At 40.7% G+C, this 25,088-nt stretch overlaps 1 protein-coding gene, 1 non-coding gene and 1 pseudogene across 6 annotated transcripts in view; all 3 read left to right on the forward strand.

Annotated features, from left to right (window-relative positions):
• CD58 (CD58 molecule) overlaps window positions 1-25,088 on the forward strand; it is a 57,997-nt gene that overhangs the window by 26,760 nt on the left and 6,149 nt on the right. For 3 of the 4 annotated variants that reach the window (XM_032249625.1, XM_032249627.1, XM_032249626.1), the window contains exons 3-4: window positions 8,267-8,530; window positions 23,439-23,522. In XM_032249625.1, coding sequence (XP_032105516.1) covers window positions 8,267-8,530; window positions 23,439-23,522 — 348 coding nt within the window. Of the gene's footprint in view, window positions 1-8,266; window positions 8,531-9,391; window positions 9,415-23,438; window positions 23,523-25,088 lie in introns of those variants that run through there. The other variant, XM_032249628.1, reaches the window with a different exon arrangement.
• On the forward strand, window positions 7,416-7,559 carry LOC116531230. Its single transcript, XR_004260320.1, has one exon. It is a non-coding gene; the product is annotated as a U4 spliceosomal RNA (small nuclear RNA).
• Window positions 10,096-18,591, forward strand: LOC116531024 (annotated as a pseudogene). The gene has a single exon (XR_004260223.1). The product of XR_004260223.1 is annotated as a nucleosome assembly protein 1-like 4 pseudogene (transcript).

Below are 25,088 nucleotides of genomic sequence, written 5' to 3' on the forward strand. Positions count from 1 at the left end.
TCAGAGTTTTCTCCTTTTCTGGTGTAGAGGAGCTAGCTACTTTCAATTCCTTTGTCATCCTCTGGGCAAGGGGAGAATCTAACCAAGGTGGGGAGAACAGCATCAGTTGTCTTGCTAGGAACATTCTGCAAAGAGAGGTAGTGACAGCAGTTAGCTTAGAACTCTTCGGGCTCCACTGACAGATGTTACTCCGTAAAGTTCCTGCTTCCCCACACAGTGGGGAGATTGTTTTTCCTCCTATACCATTTTAGTTAATTAATTTATTTATTTTGGGAAGGAGTCTCACTCTGTTACCAAGGCTGGAATGCAGTGGCACGATCCTGGTTCACTGCAGCCCCCACCTCCCAGTTTCAAGCAATTCTACTGTCTCAGCCTCCCAGGTAGCTGGTGTTACAGGTGCACACCAACATGCCCAGCTAATTTTTGTATTTAGTAGAGACAGGGTTTCACTATGTTGGGCAGGCTGGTCTCAAACTCCTGAGCTCAGGTGATCTACCTGCCTTGGCCTCCCAAAGTGCTGGGATTACAGGCGTGAGCCACCGAACCTGGCTCCTGCACTGTTTTAATCTGAAACTAGAGATAAGGGACACATTTCTCCCTGCTTCTCACTAACGCTCCTATCCTGGTCTCTAAAGCCCCTTTTGTGTTGCAGTCTTGTATACGCCCCTGCCTCACATGCCACTGTTTCTTGGTCATTTTAAGTCCTTCCTCATTTTCACTGTTTCTGACATTCCTGCTATATTGGTGGTTGCAATATTTAAATTAAAATTCCTTCTAATATCGTCCTTGATCTCCTCTCCTGTAAGGATTTCGTCCTCTATATTACCCACTCCCCCTGGATGTAACCGAGAACTCATCCTTATGTCAATGTCAGGTGTCACACTCCGACCACCATGCCGTCCTTGATGATGCTGATGCTGACAGTCCTTCACACCCCTGATGTCCCTGCTGCCCTACTCAGCCTGAGTACTGCTGTCACTCACTGGACTCAGTCCGTTGCAGACACACTTAACTTCCTTGCTCCTTTGTTGGCTTGTCATACTCACGTGGCCAGATTACAACAGGGTTAAATCTGGTGCTTTGCCTATTCTGTGCTCACACCCATGTGGTTGCAGAAAAATACACCAGCCTGCAAAGTCCTGCACTGTTAATTTCTAATCACTTACCTCAACTAAGTCTGGTATTTTTTTAGCCTGTCACTTACCTACTCACCTAACAGTTACTTTTTCTCTCCTCAAACCTTGAATCCCTCCTTCTCCCGACCCACTCTTCAGCTGAAGGCTTTGCTTCGTATATCACTGAGGAAAATAAGCAATCAGAGGGCGATTTCCACAAGCTCTCACCACCTGCCTACCTTCTTACCTGTACCTGAGCCTGTAAGCCCTGCTTTCTCTCCTGGTATGATTGAACTTTCTGAGTTCTCACCCGAGGTTAAAGCTTCTGAACGTGCCCTGGGTCCCACCTCCTCTGGACATCCTCGGGAATATCACCCTAGTCTCTCCTGATGAGGATTTCCCCCATAAGCTGATGATTCATTTTCAGCTGCACACATACATGCTGTTATGAAAACCTTCTCATGATCCCTCTACCCCTCCAGCAACCACCACCCGCTCACTGTCTTCACTTTATAGAAAAATCTCCTTGAAGAAATTGTCCATATTCACTTATTCGGACCCCTCATGTTTACTTTTAACCCACTCCATGTAGGCTTTTGTGTGTGCTGCTATGCCACAGCTCCTCTGGACCTCCTTGTTAATAAATCCAGTGGTCCGTTCTCAGTCCATGTCATTCTGGACTTCTCAGCAGCTTTTGACAGGGCTGATCACTCCCTCCTCTAAGTGCCGTCTTCACCTGATGTCCAGGACACCACCTTATTCATGTTTCTTTCTTTTCTTTCTTTCTTTCTTTTTTTTTTTTTTTTCAGAGGGGTTTCACTCTTGTTGCCCAGGCTGGAGTGCAATGGCGCAATCTTGGCTCACTGCAACCTCCGCCTCCTGGGTTCAAGTAATTTTCCTGCCTCAGCCTCCTGAATAGCTGAGATTACAGGCATGTACCACCATGCCTGGCTAATTTGATATTTTTAGTAGAGACAGGGTTTCACCATGTTGGTCAGGCTGGTCTCAAACTCCTGACTTCAGGTGATCCACCTGCTTCACCCTCCCAAAGTGCTGGGATTACAGGTGTGAGCCACCGCGCCCGGCCTCATGTTTCTTTGAAACACTGACTATTCCTTTTCAGTTTATTTTGGTAGTTTCCTCATTTCCCCAATCTACTAACACTGGAAACGTCAAGGCTTAAGCTTTGGGTCTCCTTCCTTTTCTGCCTGCATTCACAGCCAGTGGGTGAGCTCATCCCATGTCAGGACTTTAAATATCATGTCAGTGCTCATAATGCGCAGATTGAGAGCTCTTGCCCAGAGCCACCCCTACCCCATGACCCCAAGCTCCTTATATGTATACCTGGCTGCCTAATCTACATCTCCACTCAGGTATCTAACTGGCCTTTCAAATATCATATGTCCAAACGTAAACTCATTATCTTCCCCTTAAAACCTGCTCCTCCCCAAATCTTTTCCCTTTTGGTTAATGGCAGCTCCATCCTTCAGTTGGTCAGTCTGAGGAAACCTTGATGTCATCCTTGATACCTCTCTTTTTCTTGAACACCACAGTCACTCCACCAGGAAGTTGTATTGGTTCTGCCAGAGTGATCTTTTTAAAACAGAAATCAGATCATGTCACTCATCTGTGTGGAACTTTCCAGTGGCCCCATCTGACTCTGTTAAAGCTAAAATGTGTAAAGCGACCTGCAAGGCTGTGTGAGACCTGACCCAGGGCCCTTTCTATGGAGCTTGTAAAGTGAAGTTAAAAACATTTAAAATAAGTTTCTCCTTTTAAACTTGATGAAATGTTTTAAAATAACTGAATTTAAAATATTCTGGGCCAGGCGTTGTGGCTCAAGCCTATAATCTCAGCACTTTGAGAGGCCGAGGAGGGAGGGTTGCTTAAGCCCAGGAGTTCAAGGCCAGCCTAGGCAACATAGCAAGACCCCATCTCTATAAAAATAAAAAAATTAACCAGGCATGATGGTGCATGCCTATAGTCCCAGCTACTCAGGAGGCTGAGGTGAAAGGATCCCTTGAGCCCAGAGGGTTGAGGCTGCAGTGAGCCATGATTGCGCCATTGCACTCCAGCTTAGGTGACAGAGCAAGACCCTGCCTCAAAACAAATGAATGAATAAATAAATAATAAATAAAATATTCTATGGCAACTCAGCAAAGGTATGGTTTTGGTGGTCAGACCAACTGGATAGACCTTAGGAAGCCTGCAGAGGTGAGTTTTGATCAGGAGGCAGTGATATTTATAGTTTTGAGTGCAGGACTTAAAGTCCTGGTTTGAGAGTCTAGACGTCCGCTTTTAGCAGTGGGGAGCCATTGTATCCTACATGGAGCAAGGAGGTGACTTGATAAGATACATGTTTGGAAGATTGATGTGATGGTGCATACTTACAATGGATTAGAGAGGAGATGTCACATTAGAAGCTACGATGATCATCCAGGTAGGTAGAGGGTCCAAGAAAGTCTGCAAGATGTAGGATTTGGTTGTAAGAAGACATGAGATGACTCTAGGTTTCACACCTGCATGGTAAAATGACTGGTCATACTTTTTTATTAAGAAATGAGGAAGTCATACTTCTTGGGGTAATGTTAATGTTTGCTTTAGTAACTTAGTAATCTTATGGAGACACCAAACCCAATAGGAGACTTTCAGCAAGTGTATTTTGGACAGGGGGATTTCCTGGCACTTCTTAAATTCAGGGCATCCACTTCCTTCTGTGTGTTCATTGACAACTGGCTTTCCTGTGCACCCAAAAGTCCCCTTAAAATTTCTACTTCTGATGTTTATTAGTCCTTTCCCATCTTTTTATGGATCTTCATCCCATCTCAGATGACAATTTTTATGTAAGTAGAATTGACTGCCCTGTCCTTAACTGGGCTGGATTGGTACTTGACCTTTACTAAAATTCATGAAAATATACACATATTTCTATAAAATATCATCAGATATATGTAAGAAATTCTCATTTTCTTACCCAGTATTGAACTCAATTCATTACTTATAAATTGACTAATTGTCTCAGAAAGGAAGTAGGCACATTTCTTGCCAGTTTAATGATGCTGAAAGTAGATGTATAACCAATAGTTGTTAGATACAGCTGTGGTAAGTCCCATGGGCAGTAAGAAAATGTGAAAGATTTGCAGAAGAAAAGATCTGAGGTGTAGATCTAGGCATTGAAGAAAGGCTTGCACACTTTTAGATGAGTTGGATAGGCACTTCTACGTTTGTCATCTGGCAACTGTTGTATAATGAGACAGCCAGAAAGAACTTCTATATAGTCAAGGGAGTTCTAGCAACTTAGAAGATAATACTAGGCTGGGCATGGTGGCTCACGCCTATAATTCCAGCACTTTGGGAGGCTGAGGCAGGCGAATCACGAGATTCAGGAGATTGAGACCATCCTGGCCAATATGGTGAAACCCTGTCTCTACTAAAATACAAAAAATTAGCCCGGCATGGTGGTGCATGCTTGTAGTCACAGCTACTCAGGAGGCTGAGGCAAGGGAATCACTTGAACCCAGGAGGCAGAGATTGCAGTGAGCTGAGACCACACCTCTGCGCTCCAGCCTGATGACAGAGCAAGACTTCATCTCAAAAAAAAAAAAAAAAAAGATAATACTAATACCGTTTAATGTTTCCCCTCAAGTTACTTTCATATGCTGTTTTTTTTCTTTTTTATGAGCCCTGCATGTGGCATTCAGTCATATTCTCTTTGACCTTTACAATGACCTGATAAAGCATTCCGTTTCACAGATGAAAATAAGATAGTTTAGGATCGAGTACGTCTTTGTAGCAAAACGAAAACAAAAACAAAAGAAACAAAGATAGTTTAGGAGTCAGTTTCTCTGTTTGTCGAACAAGAGGCCTGAATGGATGCTTTCTTAAAAGTCTTCCAGCTCCTAAAAGGACTGTGGCCCAAGGTCACATAGCAGGCCAAGGCTGAGGCCAGATCAAAGCTCCCAACTCCTGGTCAGTGATTCTTATCATCATCTTACATACCCTTTGGGGAGCCTTGGCTTCCTGGAGTTGGAAACTCATAGCCAATGGCCATGTGCTCTATTACACTTACCATTTGTTAAGCTGTTACTCTGTGTAGATACTACATGTTAATTCATATATTGATTATTATCTGTATTAACTCATTTAATTTCATTACAGTCTGATAGAGTAAGTACTATTTGTGGTCCTTATTGTAGAGAGGAGGAAACGTAGACACAAGGTGATTTAAGTAACTTGCCCAATGGCTCTTAGTCATGAAGCTGGGATGAACCCAGGCAGTTGGGCTTCTGAGTCCACGCTAAGCACCATCCTATTCCTCTTTGGAGGTAGCTGGTAGAAGAATTTACATTTTGTTTGAAGACTGTCTCTCAATCTATCCTTCTATACATCTGTCTCCCCATCTGTCCAATACTGCTTGTGAGGAGCGGTGTGCCTTGTATTATGTCAGGTGCTGTGGTTAAAAGGTGAGTCATACCCAGTCTTTATGCTCCAAAGATGTACCATCTCTGGGGCTGACTATGTACCTCTGTTCAGTTCAGACAGTGCTGGATGAAAGACTAGACATTGGCGGAGCTAGATCAATACATTAGAATCTGTAACAGAACAGATGGGTCGCACATATCAGAAGCACCTGGGATGGTGGGGCTCGGGAATCTGTGTTTTTAACAAGCACCCTTGGTGATTCTTAGGCACATTAAAATTTGAGAAATGATTTGAAGGACCGTTTCTAAGGAAGTAGAAAGTTTGGTTTGCTTCCCCTGAGAAGTGCCCAGCCTAGTTACAGAGGCAGGAGTAAGTAAGTCTATGAAATACAGAGAACAGGCATTTTTCAACTATTGGGATGCATGGAGTTCTTTGGAAGTCCCATTAAGGGCTGCTATGGAGTGGGGTGGGCAAAAGGGACCAGAGGAAGTTAGGGGAGCAGGGCTCTAGGCTTTCAATTTTGAGTCAGCTAGAGCAGCTTCTTTTCCATTGGATTGGATTGCAACTGAAGATTTAATTCGGAGAAATCCCCCTGCTTAAAAGATGATTAAATGTCTTTTTAAGTTAAATAAAACCTTAAGGAAGTATGTAAAGAGTTATGTGAACTAGATTAAACTTAAAAACTGGGGAAGTCCTGAGAAGAAAGGGAAGTCAGTGTATGACTCTGGTCACCATGGCAATCTGGATACAGTATTTATCTAGCAAGAAGGAATTCAGGAAAAGAAGAAGATGGGGGAATAATTAAACACTTTTATTTTTCAGATTATAATTGAAGCATAAGCATTAATTTGTTTTAGAAAACATCATTTTAAATGACAACATAGTATTCCATTATCTTGGTGAATCTTAATTTATTTAAATGCTCTTTTTAGTAGACGTTTATAATATATCAATACTTTATTTCCCAGTGCTACCATGACTGTTGTTGTATACTACATATGTTTTTGCATATTTCCTCAAACTTCTTATGATTAATTGCTGGAGGGTAACTGAGATGCAAGAAGGCATATACATTAACAAATAAGTGACTAATAGTACAAAGTAATTAGCCTTGAGGCTTTTAAAGGGCAACAGTGGCAGAATGTGACATGTTAGCTTTTTAACTCATCCTTGTAGGTCCAGGCTGCCTTAGCCAATAGGAGGCGCCTCCTAGAGGAAGGCTGGGAGCGAGGAAGGCTCTGAACTGGCAGGCCTGTGACACATGCTGCACCCCACTCTGCCTATTAGCAGGGCCAGCCCAACCAATAGGCAGGGCCCAGCAAGGCTCTGTGTAGCTCTACCAGGACCTTTCACAAAATGCTTTGAGTCAGATGTGTTATGGATTTAAAATTATTATTTTATATTTAGGAAAGGTAATACAAGGTATTTCCTCTGCATATTAAGCACCCCACTTAATGATGGGGAGTACCCTGTGGGTCAAGCATAGGAACAAGTATTTATTTCATTCCTACATATTTAGAGACAAGGTTTCAGTCTGATGTAATCATAGCTCACTGCGTGCAGTGAGCTAGAGTGCAGTGGCACAATCATAACTCACTGCAGCTTCAAGCTATTTGGTTTAAGTAGTCCCAAGTAGCTGAGACTACAGGCAGGAGCCATCATACCTGGCTAATCTTTGACCTTTTTATAAAGGAAGGGCCTCACTATGTTGACCAGGCTGTTCTCGAACTCCTGGCCTGAAGCCATCCTCCTGCCTCAGCCTCCCAAAGTGCTGGGATTATAGCCATGAGCCACTGTGTCCTGCCAAGCACAGTAATATTTTTGTTGTGAAACAATAATGAATATTTGAAGTAAGTGAGAAAATAAAGACTATAAGTCAGCTTTGTGCAGTGGCAGTATCATAGCCAATAAGGTTTATCCGAGGCATGATGATTATTGCTAATTGAAAACTTTTCCCAGCACCCCTCCATGACGACTTGAAATATAGTTGGCATTGGCAATTTTTAACAGTCTCTTTGGAGACTGAATTAAAAAAAAAAAAAAAAAGACTATAAGTCATTGTGTTAATTCAGGTCAGGTCAGGATTTGCAGCTAAATGATTTTGCTACCAACTTGTGAAGACTCTTTTGGCTTCAGAGCTTTTTTGATTTCAGAATTGAGGATAAAGTATTTGGGGCCTGTATTGATCTGTTTTCACACCGCTATAAAGAATGCCTGAGACTGGGTAATTAATAAAGAAAAGAGGTTTAATTAACTCACAGTTCCACATGGCTGGGGAGGCCTCAGGAAACTTACAATCATGATGGAAGGCAGAGGAGAAGCAAGCACTTTTTTGACAAAGCAGCAGGAGCGAGAAAGAACTGCCACACACTTTTAAACCAACAGATGTCATGAGAACTCACTCACTATCACCAGAATAGCATGGGGAAACCGCCCCCATGGTACAGTCACCTCCCACCAGGTCCCTCCCTTCACACATGGGGATTATAATTCAAGATGAGATTTGGGTGGGGACACAGAGCCAAACCATGTCATGGTCTGAATTTATTCTGTTAAATTTAAACAGGTAGATCTGACCTAGCAAAAGAAAGAATTCTCATCCCTTGATGCTCAAGGAGTTTGATCATCGTTTCAAGCTCATAAGGAAGTTGGGAGCTCTTCATACATTTGCAGATGATGTGTCTAAACATTACTGTTTTCTGTACTAAATATTATACTTTTTTTTCCAGAGCATCTTCCATCTCCTAGACCAACTTGTGCATTCACTAATGGAAGCATTGAAGTCCTTTGCAAGATATCGGAGCATTATAACAGCCATCCAGAACTTATAGAGTACTCATGGGATTGTCCTATGGAGCAATGCAAACATAACTCAACCAAAATATACTTTAAGCTGGAAGATGATATTCCACAGACAATACAGTGTACTGCTAGCAATCCATTAGTTAATAAAACATCATCGATTGTTTTGGAAACCTGTGTCCCAAGCAGGGGTGAGTAAATAACTAAATGTGTCATGGAGGCTTTCCAAGCACAGATGTGGTAACTAACATAAGGTTCACAATTTCGAAATGTAAAATGAGTTACAATTTTTAACAGAAACCCCAGTATACATATAAAGCTAACATTATTTAGCACTTTCTGTATTAAGCAAAATTCTAACACATGTGTTAATTAATTCGATCTTATATCAATCCTCATACAACCTATACGTTGCATACTAGTATTTATCCCTACTTCCTAGTGAGAAACCAACAGAGGTTAAGTTTGCCCAATGTCAAGAGCTAGTAAGTTGTAGAACCTGGTTTTGAATGGAGGCTATCCAGCTCTAGAGCCCATGGTTTTAACTATTTACAATGCTGCTTTATAATATTCTTAATAATGATTATGTTCTCAAAGGTTGCATATCTGCTACAGGAGCATGCCTTTGGTATGTTTCCTTAGGCCTAATACTGAGTTACTCTGTCTTGGCTGTGATTTTCTAATGTCATTTTACTATTACTTACATTTGCAATTTTTATTACCTGTTTTTTTACATTATATCCCCAGTTTAACAAACAAAAAGATCAGTAACTTGAAAGTAGTTTACTAAAATATAAAATAAGAGATGAAAATAGTAAATACTATTATTCAGAATAATATAATTGTAAATAGTGAACAGGATTCCAGGGCAAATAGAGAATATGTGTCTCTTGGGTTGGGATAAGGTAAGTCTATGAATGAAATTTTTCTGAACAAGCAGCTGAAACAGATAAGGGAAATCAGTAAATACAAGAAATATAAAAACTTGGATTTTAACTGGTGAGCCATTCTAAGTCTCCCATTGATTGTCTTTTCTGAACTGTTTCAAACAGTAACTTAAAGCCATTCAAGTTATATTATTTTCAGACAAAGCAGAGTAACTTCTTGGGAAAGGAAACACATTTTTCTTTTTCTTTTTTTTTTTTTTTATTGCATTTTAGGTTTTGGGGTACATGTGAAGAACATGCAAGATTGTTGCATAGGCACACACATGGCAGCGTGATTTGCTGTCTTCCTCCCCTTCACCTATTTCTGGCATTTCTCCCCATGCTATCTCTCCCAACTCCCCACCCCCGCTGTCCCTCCCCTATTTCCCCCCAACAGACCCCAGTGTGTAGTGCTCCCCTCCCTGTGTCCATGTGTTCTCATTGTTCAACACCCGCCTATGAGTGAGAACATGCGGTGTTTTGATTTTCTGTTCTTGTGTCAGTTTGCTGAGAATGATGGTATCCAGGTTCATCCATGTCCCTACAAAGGACACTAACTCATCGTTTTTGATGGCTGCATAATATTCCATGGTGTATATGTGCCACATTTTCCCTGTCCAGTCTATCATCGATGGGCGTTTGGGTTGGTTCCAGGTCTTTGGCTGGGCGTGGTGGCTCACACCTATAATCCAAGCACTTTGGAGGCCAAGGCGGACGAATCACCTGAGGTCGGGAGTTCAAGGAAGGAAACACATTTTTCTTTCTTTCTTTTTCCTTCTCTCTCTCTCTCTTTCTTTCTTTCTTTCTTTTCTTTCAAGATGGGGATTCAGCATGATGGCCAGGCTGGTCTTGAACTCCTGACCTCGGGTGATCCACCAACCTCGGCCTCCCAAAGTGCTAGGATTACAGGTGTGAGCCACCGTGCCCGGCATAAGATTTTTCAGGAAAAAGTATGTCGTCCTCGTGAAAGCGGGCAGCGGCAGGCCAGGGTCCTGGAGCCCCGGCCTGGGATGCTGGCCTGCGGCCGCACCCAGCTCCCCAGCACGCCCCGCCCGGCTGGCCGCTTGCAGCCCCAAAGGTCAGGGCGCTTTGTCTGCGCCGCAGGCCGCTTCCTGAGCAGCCCCGCAGAGGAGGCGCAGCCGTGAAGGAGAAGGCGGGTAGAGGCCTTGGCCACTCAAATCTCCCGCTCGCCCAGCCTGCCCGGCGTGCCAGGGCGTGGTGGTTACACGGCTGGGCGTGTCCGGAGCGGTCAGGCTTCCCGTTTTTAAGGTGGAGACGTCCAGGACCTCTTTATTAGATGTTTAGGAATTTGAGTTTTTACGTCGGGCCGTAGTCAACATGCGCCCCTGTGGGGCAGGCTGGGCTAACTGGGGTTTCGATTTTAAGTTTCGTATGGCCAAGGGCATGTCTGAAGGGGAAGAACGTTCTTGGTGTTGCTTCTTAGTTGTTGGGAGCTGTGAGGTGCGAGAGAGATGGGCGGCGTGTGCTCCCGAGGACTGCCCTCAGTGAGCTTGGACTAGTTACTCACGGGACTTGGTTTACCAGCCAAGGAGATAAAGACATTCAGATGGTAGATAACACTTTTTCAGATGGGGTTCCTTCAGATTCCATGGAAGCTGCTAAAAATGCAAGTAATACAGAAAAGCTCACAGATCATGTGATGCGGAATCCTTGAGTTAGGGCCGCTTTACAGGAACGACTTGACTATGCCCCTTACACCCCTTCCAGCTACAGCGAAACTTTACCTAAAGCAGTAAAAAGAAGAATTAATGCATTGAAACAACTTCAGGTGAGATGTGCCCTCGTGGAAGCCAAGTTCTATGAAGAAGTTCGTGACTTAGAAAGTGTGCAGCATCATACCAGCCTCTCTTTGACAAGGGAAGAGAATTTATCATCCGCGATGTTGAACCGACAGATGCGGAATCAGAATGGCACAGTGAAAATGAAGAGGAAGAGAGATTGGTAGGAGACATGAAAGAAAAAGCAGTCCTAGCAGAAGCAGCAGCAGTAACAGCTGAAGAGCCAAATCCCAAAGGCGTTCTAGAGTTCTGGTTTACCATCTTTAGAAATGTAGCTATGCTAAGCGAATTAGTTCAGGAATATGATGAACTAATCTTCAAAAACCCGCAGGATATTAAAGTAAAGTTTTCTGACCCTGGACAGCCTGTCTTTTGTGTGAGAGTTCCACTTTGAACCCAATGACTACTTCACCAACTCAGTCCTGACAGAAACCTACAAGATGAAATCAGAACCAGATAAGGCTGATCCCTTTTCCTTCGAATGTCCTGAGATTGTGAACTGACAGGTGTAGTATTGCTGGAAGAAAGGAAAGCATGTTACTGTCAAAACTGTCAAGAAAAAGCAGAAACATAGGCGTCGAGGCACTGTTAGAACAATTACAAAACAAGTACCCAATGAATCATTTTTCAGCTTCGTCAATCCACTGAAAGCATCCGGGGATGGAGAATCACTGCATGAAGGTTCTGGATTCACATCAGCCTCTGATTTTGAAATTGGACACTTTTTCTGTGAGCCAGTGGATAGTCCCATGGGCTGTGCTGTACTTCACTGGGGACGCCATAGAGGATGATGACAGTCTTGAAGAAGGTGAAAAGAGGAGGAATTAGAAGGTGACAAGGGGGGAGAAGATGAGGATGATGCGGGAATTAACCCCAAGAAGGAACCCAGCTAGCCGGTGGAATGCAAGCAGCGGTAGGAAGCGAAGGCAGGCGCCTGGCCTACCGGCTACTGGGACTCCAGGCCTGTGGGCGGGGCTTGGTGTGGGCGGGGCCTCGGTCCTTGCCGCATCAACAGCTCTTCCATCTAACAAGTTTTCAAGTGCAAGATTTTCACTTTCACTTTTTCTTTTTCCTTATTATTTTGCTTAACTTGTACAGTGACCACTGAAATATGTTTCAGAAATGGGAGTTTTCATCCAGCACCCTCTGCTGCCTTGGTGCCGGTAGCTTTGGACTTGCCTGGGCCTTTCTCTGTGGGAGGGCCCATAGACCACATCGGGGTGGGATAGGGGTCACTTGGCAAAAAGGACCGAAGTCTGGTGATGTGGTTCCAGAACCTAGAACCTTTCCTACTACTCCTGCATTTGGACTGATTTCTTCCCTTTCATTTGAAGAAAGCGACTCATCTGTTTCCAGCCTGCCGAGGGCAGCCTGCGTCACCTGTTGGATGCTAATCATCTCAGAAGGGCTGTGTGGAGTAGGGCCATGTTCTTAGGACGGTGTTTCTTGATTTTCTCTTTTTTAGGGGTGAGTTAGGGTTGTGGCACACCAGCTCAGGCGAGAGCTGCCGCAGGTCACCTCCTATTTATTTTGCCCTTCTTGCCTGTGAGGACTGCGGTCTTTCACTGTCGCTGCTCTTTACCATTTCTGCACCACCTTGGTGACCTAACCAGGAAGATGTGCCACTTCCTAGCAGGAGCAAGGCCTGTGCGGAAAAAGCGCTGCTCCCTGCCACCTGGCTGAAGACACCAGGAGCCTGTCCTGGCGACTCAGGCGCCGCCTTGCTGCTGAGCTGGCATTCTGTGGTCTTCAACAGTGAGCGGCTGGGCTGGGAAGTCCTGCATTTCAGTTGAGCATATGAGCGTCAAGTCCTGCTTTCTCAGTTGTTCCATTGCTGGGCCCCACCATTCATCCTGTCTGAAGGTCCTGGGTTTGGTGTGACCAGTCGGCGGCCAGCGGGTGGGGTTTCCGAGTGGGTGGCAGCGTTCCCCGGCAGCCGGGGATGGGCGTGTTGCACTGACCAGGCCTGTGGAGCGTGCTCAGCCTAACCTTGGAACACATTTGTAACTGCATACAGTGTTTTCAATTTGTAGAGAATAGTTAGAATATGCTATTAAAGTTGTGAAACGTGGAGAAAAAAAAGAAAAAGTGCAAATGAGTTCCAATTTATAACTGATGTATTTAATTTCTGAAGACAGAGAAAAGATCAAACCCACAGAGGTGTCACTCAAAGGAGCACTGTTTGTACAAGTCACACAATTGCAAGAAGTTTTTAAAACTAGCTGCAAAGTTATAATAGTTAAGCGTGGAGCAAACATTCCTTTATTAATTCCACCTTTTGAGTGTTACATAATACCCAAGGCACACGATATGGAAATGTCATTTGTCATAAAAGCAGATAGTTGCTTTATAATGGGAACATGAAAAAATAAAACCAGTGTGCTTTTGCCTTTTGGTGTATGTGTGCTGGATCTAACTGACAAGGAGAAAGAAGATGACCACATACAGGCAGAGCAAGCATATTGAAATCTTGAAAAGTTTTAAGTGTTCCAAGAGACAAAGTACTTGAAGGAATTAATTTCTGAATAAGATCCCTTCATAGAATTACATGGACTATTTGAGGGGATTTTCAAATCCCCTAAACAGTGTTTTGCCCTTGCAAAATTTTCACTTTATGTTTGCCGTTACAATTGAAGACACAAGTAAGATTACATTCCCTGTAGATAGTCTGGTGAAAGAGCATCATCATCATATTCCTCTCATTGATTTGAAATAAGTATCATTAATTTGAAAACATTCTTTTAATTATTAAATAATGGTGATTTGTCCTTCTTTTACATGTTCTTCCAAATTGATAGTTCACATCTATACAATAGAGTTTAGAAGTTTGAGGAATGTTGCTTGATAGTTCTTAGGTGTTTAAATCCTGCAGTAGTGTTGACATCTGAGACGTACATGTGGGCTTCTGACCCTGGTTTCTGTTAACCAAATGTTGGAGGACCTTCTCCTTTTAAAATGCGAACCAGGAGCTGAACTTAATGATCTTATTTGTTCTTTTGAACAACAGTGTAGGATTTTTTTTTCCGTGATGATTTTTGAATGCATTTGTGTGGAACCACGTGCACCATAACAAATACAACCCATGAAAGTATAACAGTTAAAGAGTAGATCTTACTTTTTCAGGTTTTGATTTCTCATCCAAACTTTCTGGTGCTTTATTAGTGAAGCAAGATAACTCACATTGACTTGCCTGCTCTCCTTTAGCAAACCCTTCCAAATACATGCCTCATTTGCTCCTCCCCACTACTATTTAGATTGGCCAGACAGTTCACCTTTTAAGAATGAGGAGACAGATTCAACCAGGTGGGGTAACTTGCCCAAGGTCACTTAAGTTTTGGAGATAGAATTAAAATATAGGTCTTTGAATTCTAGAGTGTTTTTGTATGATACTGTCCTGACTTTCTATACATCTCAAATCAAATTTTAAAGTTTTCTTTGATTTATTCACAGGAGTCAGCTGGAGAAACCCATACCAGGTAGATATACATAGATATTGGTCAGATGTAACTTAACTTTTTACTGCATTATCTCGTGTTTCTTGTAACATTTTGTCTAGTAGGACCTTTTTGTGGTTGGTGGTCACTTTAGTCATGACATCTACTGTCATACCATCACTGCAACCCAGAAATCGGGTGGTGGTGTTATTAACTAGTTAAACATAATCTAAAGAAGAATTTTAGAGACAGTTAAGATTGAAGATAGAGTTCTTGTCCACCTCATATTGTATCGGGGGGATGAACTAATATTTACTGAAGGCCTGCTCCACAACAAACTCCTATAAATGATTTACATAAATGCATGACATTTAATCCACACAACAAACTAGTGGTGTGGGAATTACAAAGGAGGAATCTGAGGCACAGTGAGGTTAGGTAACTTGACTGAGTATGCACATTTACTAAGAGCAAAGCCGGGATTTGACATCCAACTCCATCTGAACTCAAAGTACTGTGTCTTCCCTACCGTACTGGTGAAGTGAAAGTAAGAAGATGACTCAAAGATGTACAGTTATAATCTAGAATTTGGAATTTACTTCCTTTGGTAAACCATTTGAAAATTGCAGCTCAAGGCTTTGGGAGATGGAAGAAAGCTAGCGAGCAATTATTTCTTGCCTTTGTGCCATGCTTCCATGGTTTGCTCCTCCTTATCTCCTTATCTGCAGTCAGTGTAAATGGCATGTCAGTTTTATGCCTGTACTACAGATGTTCACAAACTTCAAGGTCAGAAAGCTGGTTTATGGCAGCACCTGAATATAGACGGACTTACACAGATCAGAAAATGGAGAAGTTGAGGGTAGGAGAACATTCTGGATAGAAAAGAACATGGGATTGGGACCCCAGACCTGATTTCATTGCTTACCGGCAGTGTGAATGTGGGAGATTACATGGCATGAAACATCTGTGAGCTTCAGCTCCTTTATCCATACAATGGGGATAATAATACTTACTTTATAAAGGCTGAGGAAAGTAAATAAAATAACGTGGGAAAGAGTATTGATGATGGTTAGTCACTGTAAAATTGTTAGCTGTTATTCAGGATACAAGGAAGAGTTTCAAGAGAGGATGCTTGGTATAACATTATATACAAAATGGTTTAAGGAGGACAGTGTAGAAGAGATTGTACATTTGGCACTTAGGAGGTTGTTTTTGACAGTCCTTGTGAGAAGATGAGGGTAGGAACTATATTCCTAGGCTTTAAGTAAGAAGAGGGGTAGTCCAATAGGCCAGTTATGTATTTGCCCGTGAAAAGAAGAAAAGAAAATCTAAGTACGTTTGAGAGTCAAAGGTTATTTCCAGGTAAAGAAACCCAAGGACTTCACCATTCTCTCATAGATAAGAAGTAGGATTCTTATCTCTCATAGATATGAAGTAGGATGGGAAGAAGTAGGATGATTGTAAGACTCTCCACATTGATACAGAATTCTAAAGGGGAGCCCAGGAAAAGAGCACATTTTTTGAAGGGGTAGGCAAAAGGACATTCTCTAGAGTATCCGTTTCCAACTGTTGTCCACATTTATGGACCAAGAACATAAAAGAAACATTGTTCAGCTCCGACCTGAACTTATGCAGAACAAACATTGTTCTGAGTTCAGCTAGATAATCTTTCTTTCATAGCTGAGGTGGATATTATGTTACCTGCAGGGAGTAAGTCACTGAAGGGCCCTGAAGGTAGAGCCTCAGAAAAACACCCTTTGATCTTACCCCTGAGATAAATGAGAGCAATTGGAAAAAATTAATCATACAAACACAATAATATGGGGAAGTAGGAAAAAAGAGAAGAAGGAAAGAAATTCAACATAGGAAATAACATTATGTAGGCTGAGATGAAGAATGTTAAGAATATTTGAACAAAGTTTGAACCAGATGAGATGTAACTGGCAAAAACAGAAGTAGGAGAATTTTTGGACTGATTTAAGTTGATCTCTTGTGACTTTTATAGATTTCCACTGGGAAGGATAGTGATTAAGAATGTGCCCTTTCCTTTTAAAAATTGAGAAAGAAGGCTACGTGCAGTGGCTTATGCCTATAATCCCAACACTTTGTGAGGCCAAGGCAGGAGGATTGCTTGAGGCCGAGAGTTCAAGACCAGCCTGGGCAACATAGGGAGACCCTATCTCTACTAAAAATTAAAAGATTACCCAGGTGTTGTGGCATGTGCCTGTAGTCCTAGCTATTTGGGAGACTGAGGTGGGAGGATCACTTGAGCCTGGGGGTTTAAATAAATCAAGTCAATAATTGATAATCTTCTAAAACAGAAAGCACCAGGTTCAGATGGGTTCACTGGTGAATTCTACCAGACATTTAAGGAGGAAATTATATAATTCTCTGTAATCTCTTTTAGAAGATAGAATAAATTGTATCAATTCTCTATAATCTCTTTTAGAAGATAGAAGCAGAGGGCATACTTTCTAACTCATTTTATGAGGCCAGCATTATTCTTGTGCTAAAGCCAAAGAACAGCACAAGAAAAGAAAACTAAAGACAAATGTTTCTCATGAACACACATGTAAAAATCTTCAACAAAATATTAGCAAGTTGGATCCAACAGCATATAGAAAGAATTATACATTGTGACTAAGTGGGATTTATTTCAGGTGTGCAAGGCAGGTTCAGCATATGAAAATCAATTAATGTAATATCTATCACATTGACAAACTATGAAAGAAAAATCACATGATCATGCCAATAGATACAGAAAAAGCATTTGACAAAATCCAATATCAATTTATGATAAAAACTTTCATAAACTAGGAATAGAGGGGAACTTTTTAAACTTGTTAACAAATGCCTACAAAAAAACTCTGCAGCTACCTAACATCATCTATAATGGTGAGAAACTTGAAGCTTTCCTACTAAGACCAGGAACAAGGAAAGAATGTTTCTCTCACCACTCCTTTTCAACATTGTACTATAAACACTAGCTAATGCCATAAGATAAGTAAAGGAAATAAAAATTATACAGATTGAAAAGAAAGAAAATTATTTTAGTTCTCAGATGACATGAATATCTATATATACAGTCCAAAAGAATTGACAAAAAACCTCCTGGAACTAATAAAAAACTACAGCAAGTTTGCAGGATACAAAGTTAATATACAAAAGTCAATCACTTTTCTATGTATCAGCAATGAACAAGTAGAATTTGAAGTTTAAAACATAAGACCATTTACATTAGCACCCCAAAAATGCAATACTTAGGTATAAGCCTAACAAAATATGTACCAGATTTATATGGGAAAATCAATAAAACTGATTAACAAAATCAAAGATGAACTAAATAAATGGAGAGATATTCTATGTTCATAGATAGGAAGACTCCATATTGTGAAGATGTCAGTTATTTCTAACTTGATCTATAAAGTGCATTCCCAAGCAAAATATCAGAAGTCATTTGTGGATATCAGCAAACTGATTTCAAAGTTAAATGGGCAGGCAAAAGAGCAGAATGACCAGCAAAATACTGAAGGAGAACAAAATTGGAGGACTGATACTACTCAACTTCAAGACTTACTGTAAAGCTCCAGTAATCAACATACTGTGGTATTGGTGGAAAAATAAGAGAAATAGATCAGTGAAACAGAATAGAGAGCCCAGAAATAGACCAACATAATATATTCAACTGTTCTTTCGATGAAAGAGCAAAGGCAATACGATGGAGCAAAGGTGATCTTTTCAACAAATAATGCTGTAAAAACTGGACATCCACATGCAAAAAAAAAAAAAAAAAAAGTCTAAACACAGACCTTATACCCTTGACAAAATTTTACTCAAAATGAACTGTAGATCTAAATGTAAAATGCAAAACTATAAGATTCCTAAAAAGAAAACCTAGGTAACTTTGGATATGGTGATGACTTTTTAGATACAACACCAAAGACATGATTCATGAAAGAAAGAATAAGTAAGCTGTACTTCATTAAAATTAAAAACATTGCTGTGTGAAAGGCAATTTCAAGAGAATGAGAAGCCAAGCCACAGACTGGGAGAAAATATTTGCAAAAGACACATCTGATAAAGGACTGTTATCCAAAATATACAAAAAACCTTCTTAAAACTCAACAAGAAAAACACAAACAACCCAATTTTAAAAATGAGTCAAAGACCTCATCAGACACCTCTCCAAAGAGGATGTACAGATGGCCAATAGGGATATAAAAAGATGCCCCCTGGCCAGGTGTGGTGGCTCATACCTGTAATCCCAACACTTTGGGAGAACGAGGTGGGTGGATCACCTGAGGTCAGGAGTTCAAGAGCAGCCTGGCCAAATGGAAAAACGCTATCTCTACTAAAAATACAAAAATTAGCTGGTTGTGGTGGTGCATGCCTATAATCCCAGCTACTTGAGAGTCTGAATCAGGAGAATTGCTTGGACCCAGGAGGCAGAAGTTGCAGTGAGCCAGTATCACACCACTGCACTCCAGCCTGGGTGGTGGAGAGAAACTCTGTCTTGAGAAAAAAAAAAAATGCTCCATGTCCTATATCATCAGGGAAATGCAAACAAAAACAATAATGAAATACCACTTCACACCTATCACACTGGCCAAATCTGGAACACTGATAGCACCAAATGCTGGTGAGGATGTGGAACAACTCTCATTCATTGCAGTTGGAAATGCAAAATGGTGCAGCCACTTTGGAAGACAGTTTGGCAGTTTCTTACAAAAGTGTACATACTCTTACCGTTCAATGCATCAGTCATGCTTCTCGGTATTTACCCAAAAGCATTGAAAACTTATGTCGACATAAAAACCTGCGCATGATGTTTATAGCATCTTTATTAGTAATTGCCAAAACTTGGAAGCAACCAAGATGTCCTTAAGTAAGTGAATAATAAACTGTGGTACCTACAGACAATAAAATATTATTCAGCACTAGAAACTATCAAGCCATGGAAAGACATGGAGGAAATTTACATGCATATTACTGAGTAAAAGAATCCAATCTGAACAGGCTACATGCTATGTGATTCTACCTATGTGACATTCTGGAAAAGGCAAAACTATGGAGACTGTAAAAAGATGTGGTTGGCAGGGGACATGAATAGGTGGAACACAGAGGAGTTTGGGGACAGTAAAAATACTCTGCATATACTGTCATGATGTCATTATACATTTGTACAAACCCACAGAATATACAACTGATCCCTAATGTAAAGTATGGATTTTTTAGTGGTAATGATGCATCAGTGTGATTTCATTAATTCTAAAAAATGTATCACTCTGGTGAGGGATGTTGATAATGGGGAGGCTCTGCATGTGTAGGGGCAGGGTGTATGTGCAAAGTTTCTGTAGCTTCTGCTCAGTTTTGTTGTAATCTAAAACTCAAAATTATATAAAGCCAAATAAAACTAATGTACTAAGCCATGAATCAAGTTGGTAGAATAACCCCAAATAGAGGAACCATTCCAAGTGTTTTAAAAACATAGTAATTTGGTGGCATAGTTCAAGGGGCTGCATTCTAAGGATAAAAAGAACTACAAAGAAAAACATTGTAATCTGTTTTAAGTAATTATATAGTTGGTGGTAATGTTAGTATTTGGTTACTGTTGAGTATGTATTGCAGGAAAAAGCAAGTGAATATTGATATTGTTGTTATTGAATGTTGGGATGTTTGGCATGAAAGAAAGTAAATTCAGCTGTAAGTTGATTAGGTTAAGTAAAAAAACTGTAGCCCTAGATTTAGTTAAAGGTATTAATTTAAGCCATAAGGAATCGCTGTTTCTCTAGCCAAAAATCTTGAATCCTAGCAACTGAATAGGGTTCAACATAATGTCAGCATGACCCATTAATGTATTTTGTCTCTTAAAAAATCGTGTATTTCCTGGTCTGTCCATTGAAATGTTCTAGAAACAAGAGCCAATCCCACAACAATTTGCATGCTTCTTGGTTCTTGGAGCCAGATCTGAGTGACCAATGTTTCCTGGTGTGCCTAGCCTTCCCAGTTTCAGCACCCAAATTTCACATCCCAGGAAACTCCTCAGTTTCAGGAAAACCAGGATGATTGGCCACCTTAACCCAAATTATGGTATCTAATTACCATTTCCCATGAAAATGAACCAGGGCCTTTGGAACAGTTGGCTGATTCCATATCTGGGGTATGGAATGCATTAAAATGAGCCTTGAATATCTTATTTTACTGCATAACAAGAAATCTATCAAAAAGACTTACTATGATGTTACAGCAGGACTCAGGAGCTACTCTGAAGAGGTTCCCACCAGCCAAAAATGAGGCAATTGGAAATTCAATAAGAATAACAACTTCAGTAGATTGAAACACATCATTTGTGCTCAGTTCACGAGTTCATAATAGTACTAAAAACAAATTTAAAAACTCATTGGTCATGTCTAGAGAATGCTTGGGAGCCAACTCATTATCTTGAAAATGGTAAAGAAAGAGAATCAGACACTGCTTTTCCTATACAAACGGAACCTCAGAGTAACCACATTGTTGATGAGGGGCAATTTATCTTTACGTGAAGATTGTAGTTAGTAAAGAAGGAATGATAGATTAAACCACTTTGCAAACTGTTGATGAAATTATGGCTCTAGACAATCATCTTCAATGGCATCGACATCGTGGAAAGAAAATCAACCAGGCACCGTATGCCACCTGAGGGAAGTATACAACACTACTTAGTGAGTATTATTGCCAAAGGAAATCTGAATTCTCCTACTAAAGAAGGGAAAATGGTGTTCGGGGGTACCTAGCATTTTCTGGCCAGGGTCTTCTCAAATCTGACCAGTAGGTGACTGCCTATTTGTTCTAACACACCTGTGTTCCTAAAAAAAGGAAAGTGTGTGATCGTATTCTTACTCTCATTTATTCATTATTTTCTCTTTCTCCTCCTGTCCCTTCCTTTCCCATATCCATGTCATATTGCTCTTAGTGTATTGTGTACTCTGATTTTGGATTTTCAATAGCTGGATAGAGTTTACCTTGTGAACATACCACAGTTTTTTGTTGAAGACACTCAGGTTGTTTTTGCCTTATAGTGTATTAAGTAAGGCTGCAGTAAATATCTTTGTGCCTTCTTGCGGGGAGAAGAAGGATGCATCATTGATAGTTTCCCCAGGATAACATCTTAGAAATGGAATTGCAGAGTCACAAGATATTAATAGAAATACCAATGACAACTACTCAATAGGTTAATGACAGTATGTAACAGCTGTTCTTAAGTACAGCTACCCCATAAGATAAGTATATTTATTAGTCCCATATATAATTATCCTATGTATATAAATATACTTATCTCATAGGACAGCTGCACTTAAGAACAGTGTATGAGAAAATGGAGGCACTGAGAGGTTAAGGCACTTGCCCAACATTGTAATGACTTAGTGAGACCATAGGCACATGACTTAGTACAAGACCTAGATGTTTCATGATAATTTTTTTTTTTTTTTTTTTTTTGAGACAGAGTCTCACTCTGTCACCAGGCACCAGGCTGGAGTGCAGTGGCATAATCTCAGCTCACTGCAACCTTCCCCTCCCAGGTTCAAGCAATTCTCCTGCCTCAGCCTCCCAAGTAGCTGGGACTACAGGCAGGCGCCACCATGCCCAGCTAATTTTTGTATTTTTAGTAGAGACAGGGTTTCACCATGTTGGCCAAGATGGTCTTGATCTCTTGACCTCGTGATCCACCCGCCTCGGCCTCCCAAAGTGCTGGGATTACAGGTGTGAGCCACCGCACCAGGCCGATAAATATTTTTAAGGCTTGTTGTATACTGCCAGAATCGCCCTACCAAACATGATGCCAAGGTCTGCTTCCACTGGCAGTATAAGATGGTTAGAAACAAATCTTCTAGTGGAATATTTGCTTCTTTTATTTAAAAAGGCTGGTCACGGTGGCTCACACCTGTAATTTCAGCACTTTGGAAGCCGAGACAGGTGGATCACCTGAGGTCCAGAATTCCAGACAAGCCTGGCCAACATGGTGAAACCCCATCTCTACTAAAAATACAAAAATTAGCCAGGCATGGTGGCAGGTGCCTGTAATCCCAGCTACTCAGGAGGCTGAGGCAGGAGAATTGCTTGAACCTGGGAGGCAAAAGTTGCGGTGAGCCAAGATTATGCCACTGCGCTCCAGCCTCAGCGACAGAAAGAGACTCTGTCTCCAAAAAAAAAAAAAAAAAAAAAAAAGTAAAATAAAATAATAATAAATAACACTGGAATGTACTACACTTCTGCATATAAGTTCGTTTAGAAATAGCCAAATCTTGTTATTCATAGTAGTTCTACAGAGTCAAGTTGAACACTGAAATAGCAAGTACTGAACTAATGTTCCTGGGGAGAAAAATACAGAGGTGGGTTCCTGTGAGCCTCTAGTCATAACATTTTTGTTCGTGATCTGTTTTACGTATACTTCTGTTTAGATAAACCTTAATATATAGTGTTGATTTATTAACATTGAACTCATAGCCAGCAGCCCTATAGCTCATGCCTAAGTGAAGCTTATCTAATAAAACTATTTTCTCCATAAGTTCCTAAGTGCAAGGCTGCACTGAGGAACTCCTGTCAGTACTTCTACGGTATACTTTGAGACCATTTAAAATAGTAAAATCACCAACAAAAAAGCATAAAAATGCAAAATTATTCCCCTAAATAGACTGCAAATAGGACAGTTATTAACAGTGTAAGAGCTGAAACAAGAAGGAAGAGCTTCACCTTTTCCCACCTCTGCTAGGAATCTGCTTATTGGGTGACTCAAAGTTTTCATCACGGTTCTTATGTCTGAGAATGACTACTGTGGATATGATTTGTGGATTACAAATAAATTTCAGCAAATAAACAAATTGTAAGGTGGAATCTGCAAATAAGGAGGATCTATTTTGATTAGTTCAACTAGTTGAGTTTCTTTCTTTTTTTTTTTTACAGGTCATCCAAGGAACAGATATATGTTCATAGCAACACTAATAGGAGTAATTATAGTCATAATATGTATTATGCTATATGTGCTCGGTATGTATGCTTCTTAAAACAAAATCGTTTTTAAACTTGTGTTTGTTTTCCAAAGGCCAGAGAATAGTTTAAGGATGACAACAAAGTTTGAAATTTTAGACATTTGAAAAGAAACAAAAACTTTTTTGCTTTATTTGTGTGAGATTGCTGAGTAGGTTAGGTTCCTCCAAAGATTCTGCATTATCTTAAGACAGAATGACTCCTCGGGCCACAGAGAGCTTTACAAGGCCTGCGAACACATCCTGGACCTGTTGCATAGCCTCCTTTTATCTGTGATTTGCTTAAAAATATAGTTAAACTTCTGGTCTCCAAGTCAGAGTTTGCTAAAGACCTTTTTAGGCTGCCACCTTTATAATTTTCATGTCACATACCATAGATGGGGCTCCCAGGTAGGAAAGGAGTTTTGACTGAGTCGAGTGATTATGTAATACAAGTAATTATGCTTGTATTACTTCCTGAGCCTTTCTCAGTCCCCCGGCAACCTTGGGCCAGTCATAGAGCTTGGAGAATTGACCTATTCCCAGCTTGTTCATTTCTGGTGATGAGTAATCCCTCTTAAATCCCAAAGGACAGGGACCAGGCTGTAAATCTGAAGAGCAGATATTCTTCATGCCACAGCAGTTTCCATACCAGCCTTCACCAAAAGGAAACATGCCAGGCTAACTTGTCAGTCCCACAGGGAATGCCAAAGAGTAAACTTTCTACAAGTGATAGCATCTAGGATCCATTGTGTCTTGAATCAGGTTTGTAAACTAGATTTCAGTTTCCCTAGACCTGCACCATTTAATATAGTAGCCAGTTAGCCACATATGATTATTTAAATATATATATATATATTTTTTTTTTTTTTTGAGATGGAGTTTCACTCTTGTTACCCAGGCTGGAATACAATAGCGTGATCTTGGCTCACCACAAACTCCGCCTCCTGGGTTCAGGCAATTCTCCTTCCTCAGCCTCCTGAGTAGCTGTAAATATAAAATTTTAAGATGAAATAACACTAAATTTAAGATTCATTCCTCAATTGTACTAACCACATTTCAGGTGCTCAGTACCTACATCTGGCCAGTGGCTGCCATACTGGATAGCCCAGATAAGGAATAATCTTATCACTGTAGAAAATTTTCTTGGTCAGTGCAGACCTAGACTCTTTTGGGATATCGGTGCTAAATATAATTTCCTGAGGATAACATTTTCATATTATAAGTTGTAAATACCGTGAAAATCCATCCCTAAATAGTAGATTATCAGTCAGTTGACTCTCCACTAAACAATAGTATATCAGCTGAAGAAAGTTTTCAGTTACTACCAATGCATAAAATAGTTTGGGAGCTCAAATTTAAAAAAAAATGCATTTTAATCCCTAAATAGCAGTATTATAGTTAGTCATCTCCTGAACAGGTTGGCTCTCAGAAACCAAAATCATTTTTCACTCAGCATTGCTGTAGATCTCAATTAAAGAGCTAACCCAGCATGCCCGAACTAAAGAGAAGTGGCACTGAGTTTACATAGAACCTCAAAACAATTGGTTGATTTAACTAAAAAAAAAAAAAAAAGTCATTCTATATA

The sequence above is a fragment of the Sapajus apella genome, unplaced genomic scaffold (genome assembly GCF_009761245.1).
Source record: "Sapajus apella isolate SASKATOON/1434 unplaced genomic scaffold, GSC_monkey_1.0 scaffold69, whole genome shotgun sequence".
NCBI classification, from domain to species: domain Eukaryota; kingdom Metazoa; phylum Chordata; class Mammalia; order Primates; family Cebidae; genus Sapajus; species Sapajus apella.